This window comes from Orycteropus afer, unplaced genomic scaffold (genome assembly GCF_000298275.1).
Source record: "Orycteropus afer afer isolate SDZICR_OR568_19922 unplaced genomic scaffold, OryAfe1.0 scaffold00196, whole genome shotgun sequence".
Taxonomy (NCBI): domain Eukaryota; kingdom Metazoa; phylum Chordata; class Mammalia; order Tubulidentata; family Orycteropodidae; genus Orycteropus; species Orycteropus afer.
The window spans coordinates 2,079,523-2,095,609 of NW_006921783.1; the positions used below are offsets into that span (position 1 = coordinate 2,079,523).

At 37.4% G+C, this 16,087-nt stretch overlaps 2 protein-coding genes across 2 annotated transcripts in view; both read left to right on the forward strand.

Annotated features, from left to right (window-relative positions):
* INTS2 (integrator complex subunit 2) overlaps positions 1-4,297 on the forward strand; it is a 66,564-nt gene extending 62,267 nt beyond the window's left edge. The window contains exons 20-24 of the mRNA XM_007947873.2: positions 1,210-1,461; positions 1,781-1,888; positions 2,011-2,116; positions 3,846-4,022; positions 4,128-4,297. Of these exons, the coding sequence (XP_007946064.1) occupies positions 1,210-1,461; positions 1,781-1,888; positions 2,011-2,116; positions 3,846-4,022; positions 4,128-4,297 (813 nt within the window). The remainder of the gene's footprint in view (positions 1-1,209; positions 1,462-1,780; positions 1,889-2,010; positions 2,117-3,845; positions 4,023-4,127) is intronic.
* An 11,196-nt stretch (positions 4,298-15,493) lies between these two features.
* BRIP1 (BRCA1 interacting helicase 1) overlaps positions 15,494-16,087 on the forward strand; it is a 307,450-nt gene continuing 306,856 nt past the window's right edge. Inside the window, 1 exon segment of the mRNA XM_007947924.2 lies at positions 15,494-15,589. Within this exon segment, the coding sequence (XP_007946115.2) occupies positions 15,494-15,589 (96 nt within the window).

Consider the following 16,087-nt stretch of genomic DNA (forward strand, 5'->3'; position numbering starts at 1 on the left):
TCCAAATGATTTTGAGTTTTGTCCACATTGTTCTTCCTTTCTATCCAGGATCTCCTACAGAGACCCCCTTCCAAGTGGATGACAGTGGTAGCTGGGCACCATCTAGTTCTTCTGGTCTCATAGTCATATAGGCCGAAGATAGGATGGTGTACCAGTCGCTAGGACTGATTGTATCCATGAATTTTGGTTTTCTTCATTCTTCTTTGCTCTGGACAAGGATTTTTGCAATCTTTTTATTGGCAATAAGTGGAATTAGCAATAATACAGGTCCACAATTATTTTATATGCGTATAGCAATATGAAAACAGAAACACTGTTTTGGTAGTTAAGTTGGCAGTAAACCTGACCTGATGTTAACTTCCTTGGTGGCAAACCTTGACCTGAGCTGATGTGAAGCAATTTATTAATTTTGTTCCATTTGATGTGAATATTAGTATGTTTTGCTACAAAATTTTAATATGTTTGATTCAAGTTGTAAAACATATCTGGCCCTAAGAATTTCAAATAAGGGATTGAGGACTGTAATTGCTAACATTTATATAATGCTTTTATATCTGGTGATCTATTATAAGTTCTTAATGTATTTTAACTCATTTAATCTTTATAATGAACCTGTGAATATTATCATTTCCATTTTTATAGATTAGGAAACTGAGACTCAGGTTAAGTGACTTGCTCAAGGCTACATACAGTACTGTATGTGTAATACAGTAAGTAGCAGAGCTAGGATTCACTCCTAGGCAATCTGCAGATAAAAACAGAACAATAACAATAAAAAACTCCTAAAACAAAGAATGATGCTTGTAAAGTAAGGTTAGCCTTACTTAATAATCATCAAGTTCTTTAACACTTAGATCAAGTAATTGTTTTCTTTTAACCCAGGAAATGGCTGTATTTCTTTCAGAGATGCATGTATTCTTTTCTGTAGTCCTTCCTACTGGATGAGAGCGATTACATATGCTTATTTTAATGAGGAAAATGTCTATAGTTTCCTTTAGATTCTTAAAAGGATTCATGACCTTAAAAAGTCAAAACCATTGCCTCATAGATTGTTCACTTCTGTTGTTCTTAGGAGTAGCTTTTTTTTTTTTTTTTAAAGACAAACTAATTATTTGATAATTTCTGTTAATGTGAAAAGAAAATCAGATTTTGTGTTTAGACAAACTTCTCAGAAGCATCTTACATTTGCTATGTTTTATTTGCTTGTAGGATAGTGCAGCTGTTCAGATTCTCTTAGAGATTTGTTTACCTACTGAAGAGGAAAAGGCAAAACGTGTCAATCCAGACAGCTTGCTATGGAATGTACAAAGTGTTATTACTACCAGTACTCCAAATAAGGAAATGGAAGAAGGAGAAGATAATTTGCTCTGTAACCTTCGAGAAGTTCAGTGCCTTATCTGTTGTCTGTTGCACCAAATGTATATTGCGGATCCAAACATTGCTAAGCTTGTTCACTTTCAGGTCTGTTTTCAAAGAATGATGCTTTGTGGCTGAACTTAATTTTCTTGAGGGCTTTGAATACTAAATTAATAGAGATCATTTAAAAACTGAAGATAACACAAATGTAACAGATTTTAAAAAAAAAATCTAATAAAGTGTTTCAGATAATGTATCCTTATTTTAGTACATCAGAAAAGTGGAGTCCAAGATATGGGTAGACCACTTCAGCCTTCTAAGCAGCTTTCCTAGAAAGAAGTGAAAACTTTATTTATAGTTTTATCTGTATTTAACTTCGAATTATTTTATTTCTAACCTTTTTTTCCCCCTCTCGTTGAGATAGGGTTATCCATGTGAACTTTTGCCTCTGACGGTTGCAGGTATTCCATCTATGCACATCTGTCTGGATTTCATACCTGAGCTTATTGCACAGCCAGAACTTGAAAAACAGGTAATGAGCATTTTAGGAAATTTTTAATCTCCCTCCAGTATTGCTAGTTAAATTTTAAAAATTATAATTTTTAATAAAAAATATTCTTCAGAAACATGTAATATTTGGATTTTATATTGCAGATATTTGCTATTCAGCTGCTTTCTCACTTGTGTATCCAGTATGCATTACCAAAGTCACTCAGTGTGGCTCGCTTGGCTGTCAATGTCATGGGAACTTTGCTAACAGGTGTGTAGCCAACCAATAACAACTTCAAACATAAATCAATACATATATCTTCTGAATTTAGTGACCTAGTATGTTTTTTTGTAATTAACTATTAGTTTAACATCCTATCTTTTGAATTATTCTTCTTTTGAAAGTTTTCCTATTTATAAGTGTCATTTATAGTATAGAAGAGATGAATAGGCACATTAAATCTTTCATTTTGTGAATGAATATGTATTGATTTTAGTAAATGTAATAAGCTTTTCACATCTTATAATGAAAACCAAATCTGTTTCTGTATATAATTATGTCACTAGAAAACAAGTTATGATGTCTTACAAATGCTTAGATTTCCAGAAAAAATATATAGAGAAATGAGATAAATATATTGTTTCCTTAAGTTCTAAAGCATATTTAACATTTATCTAACTTCTGGTCTGTAGACCAAAATGGTGTAAAAATATGCTTTAAAAGATATTATAATTCAGTCCTTCTTAAGTGATTACTTATTCTTTCTCAATTTGCTAGTTATACCCTGTTTTGGTTACCTAGTGCCGCTCTAACAGAAATACCACAAATGGGATGACTTGAACAAACAGGAGTTTATTCTCTTGCAATTTTGGAGGCTAGAAGTCTGAGTTCCAGGTGCCAGGTTCTTAGGGGCTGGATGAAAGCCCCTCAACCTTGGGCTTCAGCTCTGCCTCTTGCTCCTGGCCCACTGAAGCTGGAGGCTTTTCTTCACTCAGGCAGCTGCTGGCTGCTGAGGCTGACAAACCCAAGGTTGACAGGTGAAAAGGCATAGTCCCAATATTACCAAACCACATGGCAGGTCATGAATTAAAGTCCACTAAAACTCCCAAGAGTGGCAGGGCAACATGACAGGCTGCTGAACAACAACTTGGCTACATGCAGAGTTCAAGGGTGCCATCAGCTGGAGACCTTTCTTAAAGTTGCTTCTTAAATACTGGAAGCAGACCACAGCTACTTAGCTGGTCCAGTAGATTCCACCATGGAGTTAATTACTAATCTCACCATGGGGAATAAGTACATCTAGCTGCCCAGCCACTCAACCAGGCCCAGCCAAGTTGACACACAAACTTAACTACCACACACCCTGTTTGTCTTTGTTTCCGTTATATACACCTCATTATGTTACAATCATTTGTAATCATCAAGAGTTTGAAGTGTCTGAATTCAGTCCCTCTTCTGCCACTAACCTGGCTGTGTGACCTTGAATAAGTTTCTTAATGTCTAATGTTTAAAAGTCTTCTCATATGTAAAATGGGTATCATAATAGTATTTTCTTCATTCATATGATTTTGAGAATTAAGTGAAATAATGCATGTCATATACTTATCACTGTGGTTTGACATAATAATTTATGTGTTAGATGTTGTTGTTGTTATGTGCCGTTGAGTCGGCCCCGACTCATAGCGACCCCTCTTTGGGTTTCCGAGGCAGTATCACTACGGAAGTAGGATTGTCCAACCTTCCTTCCGAGGAGTGGCTGGTGGGTTTGAACCGCCAGCCGTCTGGTTAGCAGGCAAGTGTCTTAGCCACTATGCTACCAGAGCTCGATGATGATTGATTATTACTAGATTGTGAGTTCCCTGAAACCAGGGGCTGGATCATGTTGTATAAAACTTAGTATCCTCAGCACAGAGTATGGTGCTTAGTATATTGTATAGTCCTAGTGTGTGTTAAATTTATATCTGTTAAGGAAAAAGTTCTGTTTCATTCTTTCCAACAGTTTTAACACAGGCTAAGCGATATGCCTTTTTCATGCCAACTCTGCCAAGTTTGGTCTCTTTTTGTCGAGCATTTCCTCCATTGTATGAAGATATTATGTCTTTGCTGATCCAAATAGGACAAGTCTGTGCTTCTGATGTTGCTACTCAGACAAGAGACATCGATCCAATTATTACACGTAAGTAGTTACTTGTTCTCAAGAGGCCAAACAATATCTCAAAGAAGCCAAAATCTTTTCCAAATTTCTTGTCTTACTTATTTTTTTCTTTCCTTATATTTTTAGGTCTTCAACAAATAAAGGAGAAACCAAATGGATGGTCTGGACTATGTAAAGATCCATCTTATAAAAATGGATCTAGGGACACTGGAAGCATGGATCCTGATGTACAGCTTTGTCATTGTATTGAAAGCACAGTAATTGAAATAATAAACATGAGTGTTAATGGAATTTAAACAAAAAAAAAAAATTAAAGCAAAAATGAACCTATTGCATAAACTCAACATGAATCTGCATCTTAAAACAATTGTCAAACTGGATGGGAACAGTAATGTCTTGGAATCATGAAATTGATTCCATTCAACATGAATATAATTTAGAACCCTCTGAGAATTATGCTTGCCTGTATATGATTGACAGTTCTTTGAATCTAGTTTGCTGGTATGTTTATATTGAAGCAGCTGAACTTTTTTTTTTTCCTTTGGGAGCACATTTAAGAAACTTGTTACTGAAAAGTGAATCTGGCATTGTGTTTAGATTTAGAAGTGGAGGAAAACTGCCATGCTTTTAATTCGATTTCTTATAAAACTGAGTTTGTGGGTAGCCCTAGTGTTTATTTTAACTTTTTCAGCTTGTAATAGAGTGCTCCAATGCTGCAGTGATGGCAGCGAAAAGAAAAGATCAAGGGAAGGGAGAGTTCGGGAAAAATTAGGAGTTAAACACCCAAATAGAAGTCTTGAAGACTTTCAGTGCAACTTACAGTAATGCAGCATGGAATTCCAGTTCGCCAAAGGCAATGCTGAGAAGGCTTTAAGGAAGGCAAATAACTTTTGTAAATGATTTCCATGGAATTACAGATGAGAACTTAAAAGATTTTATGTATTTGTTTCAGTTTTTACTAATATATGAAGCCATATGCTTAAAAAGATACTTGAATAATTTGGAATTTTAAGAATCATCTTTGTGCAAAGATACTTTAAGGAGATCTCATTTAGGTGTTTTTTGTTTTGTTTTAATTATTTTTATAATGCGTGACTTATCTAATGCTCAGAGAGGGAACATAAACAAAGCTTAGAGCAATAAAACCCACTGATTAAAGAGCTCTTGGCTTGTCATCAGGATTATAATTCATTTCTTACTTTGCGAGGGTCTTTGAGTAGGAAAATATATAGCGTTGAACCTCAGGAAAAACTAAATATGGAAAATACTGTCTTGCCGACAAATTTTGCAGTCCTCTGCTGGTAATTTCTATTGATTAAGTAGATGTATTCAGGTAACTGTAATCCAAATACTTAAGTATCTAATATTTAAGGTAATTTCCTTTCTGAGCTATATCTTAATGATACTTTTTCTCCCCAAACACTCAAAACATATCTCTTCACTTGTAAAATAAGTCAGGCAGGTTAATAAGAAAATGTGATTTTTAAGAAAAGAAATTTAACTACAGCATTTCACTAGGAAGTCATATTTCATTGACTCCTTTGTGAATGGGATCACTGCTGGCCCTACCTCAAAAGGGTATTATTGTACAAGAACTCATTTGTAGCTGTTTCAAATCATGAAGTGCATATTATCAAACATAATGGCATATTTATAACTTTTATTAGAAGCTTAATGTTCAATTAAGTAATTTTTATGGGAAAAATAAAAGCATACCCTTAAATACTATAGGAATTTTCATATTTTTAAACAGAGCAGTTTTGTAGTCCCTTAAGATTAAATAAAACTGCTTTTTTAAAAAAAAAAAAGAAAGAAAAAAGAAAAACAAAAACTGAGGCCTTGGAATATTTTGTGTGAGTAGGTGTTCTCTAGGAGTTTAGAGAAAGTTGAAATATGTTTTCTAACTAAATGCAGTGCACATTCCTGGATCAATTTTCAAAGACTAGTCAAAACCTTCTGTGTTAAAACAATAACATATGCTGTGTTTCTTCAGATTTGTTGATGATGTAAAAATATGTAAATATATTAGTAAATGTTAATATTCGTGTATTTTAAGTTAAGGTTATAAAATTTGTCACAATGTGTTTTTTTTAATTATTATTCAAGTGAAAACAGATGTGTGCAGCTATTTTGAATATTGATTTATAAACATTCATTTCTTTATCAAATGAACTTGTAGTTTTTTGGTGTTTAATTTCACTGCTGGTAAGCTGAAATCATAGTCCAGGGGACTTCAATCCAGGACTGTCTGCCTCCAGAGTGTATATGTATTTTTTTTGTTATGCCACATACATTAAATGTCAGTACAAGGGTGAAGCCAGTTGACAGCACTGGGAATTTAGGAGAGGAAAACTATAGTAGTTATCTGGAATAGTTTTTAAAAGATTTGATATATAAAAAATTTATAAAAGCAGAATCACAATTTGAAGGTATTTTAATGAATTTTAAATAAATGGTATTATTAATTCCATTGTCCAGACAATAAAGTAACATTTTTGTACATTTCCTTCATCTTTGTTTATGCATGCATATTTTCACGTAACTAAGTTCGTAATACTGTTTGGAGTCTACTTTTTTCCATTTAACTTTACATGAAATTTTCCCCAGCAAGTTGTTTAGTTTTTATAATTATTTCACTGGCTTCATAATCTATTGAATTGATATATCATAATTTAAGAGTCCTTATTCTGGGAAGTTTATAATTTTTTTCAGTATGTTATATAGATACACATTGTTATCAATTGAGGTGTTAACCATTTTTCCTTTCTTTTAGGTTTACTTCTTGAGGATAAATTTCTGGGATTGGGATTACTAGGTCAAAGGATAGAAGATATAACTACAGGTTTTGATATTCTGGGAAGATGTAGAAAAAGAACTAAAACAACAAAGAAATCAACTTGCTCCTTTACCACCCTCTGTTCCCAGGAATCTTCCTCTCCCCAAAGCCTACTTACTTGAATTTGAGAAGTTTTGTTAGGTTCTTTTTTGGCACTAGTATTTAAACATACTTGGTAAAGGAGAGGGTTAGTAAAAAAGAGGAAGAACTTCAGCGAGATGGATTGACGCAGTGGCTGCAACAATGGGCTCAAACATAGCAACACTTGGTGGATGGCACAGAACCAGACCTGTCAGTGTTTCTTTCTATTGTACATGGGGTAGCTATGAATTGGAACCAACTTGAGAGCACATTACAACACAATTTTTTTTAAATAAGCATAATTTAGTGAGATCCTGTTCTCTTTAAATACTTCTTGGCAAAGAAAAAACCGGTCTTAGGAGGGATGGCAGGTGGCTAAACTTTAGCTGAGGTAGAAGTAATCTGGGGCTGGAGACCTCAAGAGCATACCTCTAGCAGAAGTGGTTACCTAGAAACTCCTTGAAGACTATGACTAAGATTTAAATAGTCAGTTGTCATGGAACCACTTCACCTAATTTGGCTTGAATCCCAAAGAGCCCACTGCCATGGTGTCGAAACATGGTGACCCTATAGGACAGACTAGAACTGCCCCATAGGATTTCCAAGGCTATAATCTTCATGGAAGCAGACTGCTACATTTTTCTCCCAAGAGTGAGTTCAAACCGCCCCTTTGGTTAGCAGCCATGTGCTTTAACCACTGCCCTACCAGAACTCCTTAATTTGGCTCAGTAGTCAGGCAATTCTCATTTCATAGTCTTTTTTGATACTCTAACTACTATAACCACCACTCTTCAATTTGTCATACAATGGTGGCTTGTGTTTTACTGTGTGGCTGGAAGCTATGCCACTGGTATTTCACATACCAGCAGGGTCACCAATGGTGGACAGGTGTCAGGAGCAGAGCTTCCAGATGAAGACAGACTGGGAATAAGAATAGGACCATCCACTTCTGAAAAAATTGGCCATTGAAAACCTTACAAATACTAGTGAAACACTATTACTGAAAACTGTAAAATACTGTCTGATACAGTGGCAGAAGATGAACCCCTCTGGTTGGAAGGCACTCAGAATACTACTGGGGAAGAGCTACTTCCTCAAAGTAAAGTCGACCTTAATGATGTGGGTGGGACTTTTGTTTGTTGATGGGGCATGGTTCAAAATGGGAAGGAACAGCTGCAAACATTCATTAATAATTGGAATGTGGAATGTACAAAGTATGAATCTAGGAAAATAGGAAGTTGTTAAATATGAAATGCACACATAAAAATCAATATCCTAGGCATTAGTGAGCTGAAATGGACTGGTTTTGACCATTTTGAATCAGATAATGATTTGGTCTACTAAGCTGGGAATGACAAAGAGGAATGGCATCAACAGTCATCATCAAAAAGAACACTTCAAGATGTATCATTATGTACAATGTTTTCCTTTCAGTGATAGGATAATATCCATATGCCTACAAGGGAGACCCATTCCAAAGAAAGCTGATCCCACACAATGTGGAAATTATCAAACAATGTCATTAATATCACATGCAGGTAAAATCTCACTAAAGATAATTCAAAAATGGTTGCAGCAGTATATTGACAGAGAACTTCCAGAAATGCAGGCTGGCTTCAGAAAAGGACGTGGAACAAGGGATATCATTGCTGATGTCAAATGGATCTTGGCTGAAAGCATAGAAGAACAGAAAGATGTTTACTTGTGTTTTATTGACTATGCAAAAGCATTCAATTTTGTGGATCATAACAAATTATGGATAACATTGAGAATGGGAATTCCAGAACACTTAACTGTACTCATGAGGAACTTGTGCATAGATCAGGAGGCTGTCATTCGAACAGAACAAGGGGATACTGCATAGTTTAAAATCAAGAAGGAAGTGTGTTGGGATTGTATCCTTTCTCTATACTTACTCAATTTATATGCTGAGCAAATAATCCACGGAGCTGGAATATATGAAGAAGAACGTGGCATCAGGATTTGAGGAAGACTCATTAACAACCTGTGATATGCAGACAATAACTTTGCTGAAAAGGATGACTTGAAGCATTCACTGATGAAGACTGAAGACTATAGTCTGCAGTATGGATTACACTTCAATATGAAGAAAACAAAAATCCTCACAACTGGACCAGTAAATAGCATCATGATAAATGGAGGAAAGATTGAAGTTGTCAAAGAATTCATGTTGCTTGGTTCCACAATCAACACCAATGGAAGCAGGAGTCAGGACATCAGATGATGTGTTGTATTGGGTAAATCTGCAAAAGACCGCTTTCAAGTGCTGAAGAGCAAAGATGATGTCTCCTTGAAGACTAAGGTGTGCCTAACCCAGGCCATGGTATTTTCAATCACCTCTTACGCATATGAGAGCTGGACAATGAATAAGGAAGATTGAATAAGAGTTGATGCTTTCGAGTTGTGATGTTGGTGAAGCATACTGAGAGTACCATGGACTGCTAAAAGAACTAACAAATCTGTCCTAGAAGTGCAGCCGGAATGCTACTTCGAAGTGAGAATGGCCAGACTTTGTCTCACCTACTTTGGTCATGCCAGAAGGAACCATTCTCTGGAGAAGGATATCGTGCTTGGTAAAGTGGAGGGTCAGTGAAGAAGGGGAAGGCCCTCAAGGAGATGGATCGACATAGTGGCTGCAATGATGGGCTCAGGTATAGCAGAGGTCATGAGGCTGGCACAGGACCAGGCAGTGTTTCATTCTGTTGTACATGGTGTCGCTATGAGTTGGACACAATTTGATGGCACCTAACAACAAGGAAGACCAGTTAATACTATTATTCAAATTTATGCACCAACCACTGAAACCAAAGATGAAGAAACTGAAAAATTTTTATCAATTTCTGCAGTCTGAAGTTGACCAAACATGCAATCAAGATGCATTGATAATTACTGGTGATTAGGATGAGAAAGTTGGAAACAAAAAAGCAACAGCAGTTGGAAAATATGGCCTTGGTGAAAGAAATGACATCAGACATTGTATGATAAAATTTTTCAAGACCAATGACTTATTCATTGCAATACTTTTTCAACAACATAAACAGCAACTATACACATGTCCTCACCAGATGGAATATACATGAATCAAATCAACTATATCTGTGGAAAGAGGTGATGGAGAAGCTCAATATTGTCAGTCAAAGGAAGGCCAGCAGCTGATAGTGGAACAGACTATCAATTGCTCATATGCAAGTTCAAGTTGAAGCTGAAGAAAAAATTTTAAAAGTCCATGAGAGCCAAAAGACGACCTTGATTATAACCCATCTGAATTTAGAGACCATCTGAAGAACAGATTTGACACATTAAACACCAGTGACCGAAGACCAGATGAGTTGTGGGATAACATGAAGAACATCATACATGAAGAAAGCAAACAGTCATTAAAAAGACAGGAAAGGAAGAAAAGACCAAAATGGATGTCAGAAGAGACTCTGAAACTTGCTCTTGAACCAAGAGTAGCTAAAGTGAATGGAAGAATTGATGAAATAAAAGAGCTGAACAGAAGATTTCAAAGGGCAGCTTGAGAAGATGAAGTCAATTACTATAATGAAATGTGCAAAGACCTAGAGTTGGAAAACCAAAAAGATGAACACGTTTGGCATTTTTCAAGCTGAAAGACCTAAGAAAAGATTCAAGTCTCAAGTTGCAATATTGAAAGATTCTATAAGCAAAATATTGAATGATGCAGGAAGCATCAAAAGAAGATGGAAGGAATACACAGAGTTACTGTCCAAAAAGAACTGGTCAACGTTCAGCCATTTCAGGAGACAGCATATGATCAAGAACCAATGGTATTGGAAGAAGAAGTCTGAGCTGCACTGAAGGAACTGGTGAAAAACAACGCTCCAGGAATTGATGGAATACCCAGTGAGATGTTTCAACAAATGGATGCAGTGCTGGAAGCACTTACTTGTTTATTGAAATTCAGAAGACAGCTACCTGGCCAACTGACTGGAAGAGATCTATATTTGTGCCAATTCCAAAGAAAGGTGGTCCAACAGTGAGGAAATTATCCAACAATATCATTAATATCACACACAAGTTAAATTTTGCTGAAGATAATTCAAAAACAGTTTGTAGCAGTATATTAACAAGGAACTTCTAGAAATTCAAGCTGAATTCAGAAGAGAACATGGAACGAGGGATATCATTGCTGATGTCAGATGGATCTTGGCTGAGAGCAGAGTACCAGAAAGATGTTTACCTATGTTTTATTGACTATGCAAAGGCATTTGACTGCGTGGATCATAACACATTATGGACAACATTGCAAAGAATGAGAATTCCAGAACACTGGATTGTGTTCATGAGGAACCTGTACACAGACCCAGAGGCTGTCATTGGCACAGAACGAGGGGATACTGCATGGTTTAAAATCAGGAAAAGTGTGCATCAGGGTTGTGTCCTTTTACCATACTTACTCAATCTGTATGCTGAGCAAATAACCCGAGAAGATAGACTATATGAAGAATATGGAATCAGGACTGTGAGAAGACTCATTAATAACCCGCGTTATGCAGATGACACAATATTGCTTGCTGAAAGTGAAGGTGACTTGAAGCACTTAATGATGAAGATCAAAGACTACAGTCTTCAATATGTATTACACCTTAACATAAAGAATGAAAATCCTCACAACTGAACCAATAAGTGACATCACAATAAATGGAGAAAAGATTGAGGTTGTCAGGGATGTCATTTTACTTGGATCCACAATCAATGCCCATGGAAACAGTAATGAAGAAATCAAATATAGTACTGCACTGGGAAAATCTGCTGCAAGGGATCTGTTTAAGGGGTTAAAGAGCAAAGTTGAAGACCAAAGTGTGCCTAACCCAAGCCATGGTATTTTCAGTCACCTCATACTCATGTGAAAGCTGGACAACGAATAAAGACTGAAGGTGAGTTAATACATTTGGATTAGTATAGGTGAAGAATACTGAAAATACCAGAAGAACAAACAGATCTGTCCTAGAAGAAGTGCAGCTGGAATGCTCCTTGGAAGCAAGAATGGCCAGACTTTGTCTCGCCTATTTTGGTCATGTTGTCAGAAGGGACCATTCTGTGGAGAAGGATAAAATGCTTGGTAAAGTGGGCCATCAAAGAAGGGGAAGACCCTTAAGAAGATAGATTGACACAGTGGCTGCAACACTGGTCTCAAGCATAGCAAAGCTTGTGAGGATAACGCAGTGTTTCCTCCTGTTGTACATAGGATCGCGAAGTCGGAGTAGATGGTGTAAATTTAGGAAATTTAAGTAGTCCTACCAAACAGTCAGCGGGTCACATCCACCAGCCACTCAGTGGAAGGAAGATGGGGCGATCTACTTTGGTGAAGATTTACAGTCTCGGAAACCCAGTGGGGGTCGCTATGAGTGGGAATCGACTGGATGGATGGCAGGGAGTTCGGTTCTGGTTTAATGAATGCTCAGTGAACTCAGCAAGGCGTTTCCTTTTCGTTGCAAGGAACTTTAAGAATGAGATTTCAGGTTTCCAAGGAAACTGGTGCTGGAGTTAAAATACTGGGTTCAAAAGTCAAGTGGAGAAAGCTCTTTCCTTTACAAATCCAGAGATTTCGCGAGCTGTTAAGTCTTCTGGAGAGCTACCTTCCGGTGGCGCCAAGTATTGGGGCTGGTCTTGTTTCGGAGGTTTGGATTGGGTGTCAGATTTTTCACCGCCTATCTTTGCTCCAAGATTGGTCGCTGCTTGCTGGTCTGGTCGGGTGATTGGCTGCCTGAGCTAGCTCGGCGATTGGGTAGTGGGAGTCGAAGGGTAGGAAGCGGGAATTCGTCGGAAAGTGTGTTTCTGAGGGTATTTGACCAGATATCTTGGGGAGAAAAGGTAAAGCCGCCCGGAGCCTGGGAGCGGGAGGAGTAGAGTGGTGACCTAGTGAGGAACGCTTGTGTCCTTTCTTCTTTGCCAGGGCTCCTCATAATTTGTTCTCAGAAATCGGCTTCCTTTACTCTCGAACCGTTGTTAAGTTTACCTCAGAATCGCCAAGTCTTTCTCGGAGAGAGAGGCGCCAAGCCTGCCAAAGGAGTGACTTCCGCTGTCGCGCAAGCCGCTTTGAAGGCCCATCGGTGTTTACTGGGACACCTGGGCCTTGGGGATCACAGCTGCCAGTGAGAGGAAGGAAGTGGGGAAGAAAACATGGGTAGATAGGGGCCCCATCCGTAAAGTGGTGGAGCCGAGTTCTGTTATTAACGCGGGCCTCCGTGATATCTCTTAGCGGGAGGGGGCGCCAGGAGGCAGTCTGTGGGTTCGTGCTTTATGCCTTGGGAGAACTACCTAATTTCAGCTGCACATTGCCACAGCGGGGGTGGAGGATGAATTGATTTCTAGGTTACAGCTGAGTTACTAGTATGTTTTTGAGTTGTTGATTTAGATTGATGTTGTTGTTGTTATGTGCCGTAGAGTCAGACCCGACTCATAGCGACCCCTGCTTGGGTTTCCGAGGCAGTATCGCTGCGGAAGTAGATTGCCCCATCTTCCTTCCGAGGAGTGGCTGGTGGGTTTGACCGCCAGCCTTCTGGTTAGCAGTCAAGTGCCTTAGGCACTACACTACCAGAGCTCCCAGATGGATATTGTTGTTGTTGTTGTTGTTATGTGCCGTCAAGTCGGCCCCGACTCATAGCGACCCCTCCTTGGGTTTCCGAGGCAGTATCACTACGGAAGTAGGAATGCCCAACCTTCCTTCCGAGGAGTGGCTGGTGGGTTTCAACCGCCAGCCTTCTGGTTAGCAGTCAAGTGCTTTAGCCACTATGCTACCAGAGCTCCTAGATGGATATTAGAGTCTACCAAATAGGATTCTTAAAGCTTTACAGATAGAATTCCAAAATTTTAGAACTGAAGAATACCTTAGAATAGTGGTTTTAAACTTCTGTAACACATAAGCTATGATTGAGTTTATTATTGGTTTCTTAATCTGTTATATTGCTATATTATAATTTAACAGTTCTTCATCTCTACATTATTTACTGTTTTTTTCTATGATTTCAAATAATTTCTCAATTGATAACATTTTCAGTTTCTCTATTTTAAATTATTTCATTAGTATGTATTTATGGGAGTGAGAAATCTATGGACTTTCTCCTCAGAAAAAAAGCAATTTCACACAGAAACTTCCACATGCAACACAAGAGGTCACAGTTTCTAAATTACACCTAGAGATCCTAGGTAAGAATACTGGTTAGAGGAGATGGGGATTAAAGTGGATCATTTTTTCTGTCAGGTCCCAGATTAGGCACATTTTGTGTGTTACCTTCTTTAATTCTTAGCTCAGTGCCTGGCTAAATGCTGTTACTAATTTTCATAAAAACTCTTGTGAAGAAGGTAATATTATTGCCATCTTACAGATGAAGAAACAGGCACAGAGGTTAAGTGAGTGACATAGTGGAATGCACATTTAGGCCTACCAGACCCGCAATCCCATCCTCTTTCCACTATATCCTACTGACCTTTAAATAAGAATTATTGAGCACCCACTGAGTTCCAAGGCACTTTCTTTCTTACAGCAACTTTTAAATGAGAAATTATTACAATTAAGGGTCATAGTCCAAGGAATAAAAAGACATATCTGAGTTGTTGTGAGCCCTGATCTAGAACCTAAACTTTTTGACTTCTGCTCTACAGCTTTTTCCTTCTAACTGGAAGACTACAGAAAGGGAAAATAGGAAAGGGCAGAATAGGAGGAGAAAAAGAGTTGTGCCAAGGATTTGCAGAGAGCATTGATCATCAGTTGATTATATCTGATTGAATTTGTAATAAGACCTCATGTTTAATTGGGCACCTATTATGTCCTTTTTGCATATTATTTCATTTAATCTATGTCCTATGAAGTAGATAAAGTAAGGACTATTACTGTCCTTACTTTATAAAGGAGGACCCTAAGGCCCAGAGAAGTTAAGTAACTTGCTCAAAGTCATACCACTAATACATGGTTGAGAAGGGATGCAAATCCAGATTTGTCATACTATAAGGCACATGCTCTCAACCACTGTGATTTATGTTTATTAGTTACTGTGGAGTTGGCTCTGAATCATGGTGACATTGTATAAAACAGAACAAAAAGTTGCCTAGTTTTGCCACATGTTCATTGTTGGCATATATGAGTCCATTGTTGTGACTATTGTATATTGTGTAACTTGAGTTTATCTTCAGTGCTATATCGGTTAATGTTCTCTTATCCATAGATTTTCATTGGCTGATTTTCAGAAATAGATTGCCAGGCCTTTCTTCCTAGTCTGTCTTAGTCTAGAAGCTCTTCTGACCCTACTGGGATTTGAAGTACAGATGGTATAGCTTCCAGAATCATAGCAACACTCAGACCACCATGGTATTACAAACTGACAGAAATTCTTTTGCTTCCGTTTTTTTATTTTCTTAAAAACTGTTTTATTTGTTAAAAATTGTTTTGTTAATGTTCTTAAAAATAGTTAATTGCATTTTTTATTTCCAGATTTCTGTCCTAGTGTTGAAGTCTAGTTTTACTTGAGTGTCATAGTTTTAATGCTGATTTTCATTTTTGTTGTAGTTAGAAATCTGAAATAAACAGGAAAGCATGATGTCTTCAATGTGGTCTGAATATACAATTGGTGGGGTGAAGATTAACTTTCCTTATAAAGCTTACCCGTCACAACTGGCTATGATGAATTCTGTAAGTAATCCTCAGAAATTATTTTAAATCTTTATTAAGATACAGATGCTTATAATTCATAATATATATTGAATTGACTGCATTCATTTACTTAGATAATAAATGGATTGGGAGTGTTTTTTGGGTTCATTTGAAGGAACATGAAAAAGAATCTAGCCTTTGAGAAAATAAATACTATCGATCATTACCAGGCTGTTTATATCTGTGGTTTGGAGGCAAAAGAGAACATTGTAAATGTTCTCAGTTCATTTGGAACATCTGTTTACTGAATTATTCCTTTTCACAAAGTATTTATTATCTTTTACACCAAAAACCAGACTCACTGCCATCAAGTTGATTCCTACTCATAGTGACACCCTTTGGGTTTCTGAGGCGGTAAATCTTTATAGAAGTAGATTGCCCAGTCTTCCTTCCGTGGAGTGGCTGGTGGGTTTGAACCACCAACCTTCTAGTTAGCAGTCAAATGCCTTAGGTACTATGCCACCAGAGCTCCATCTT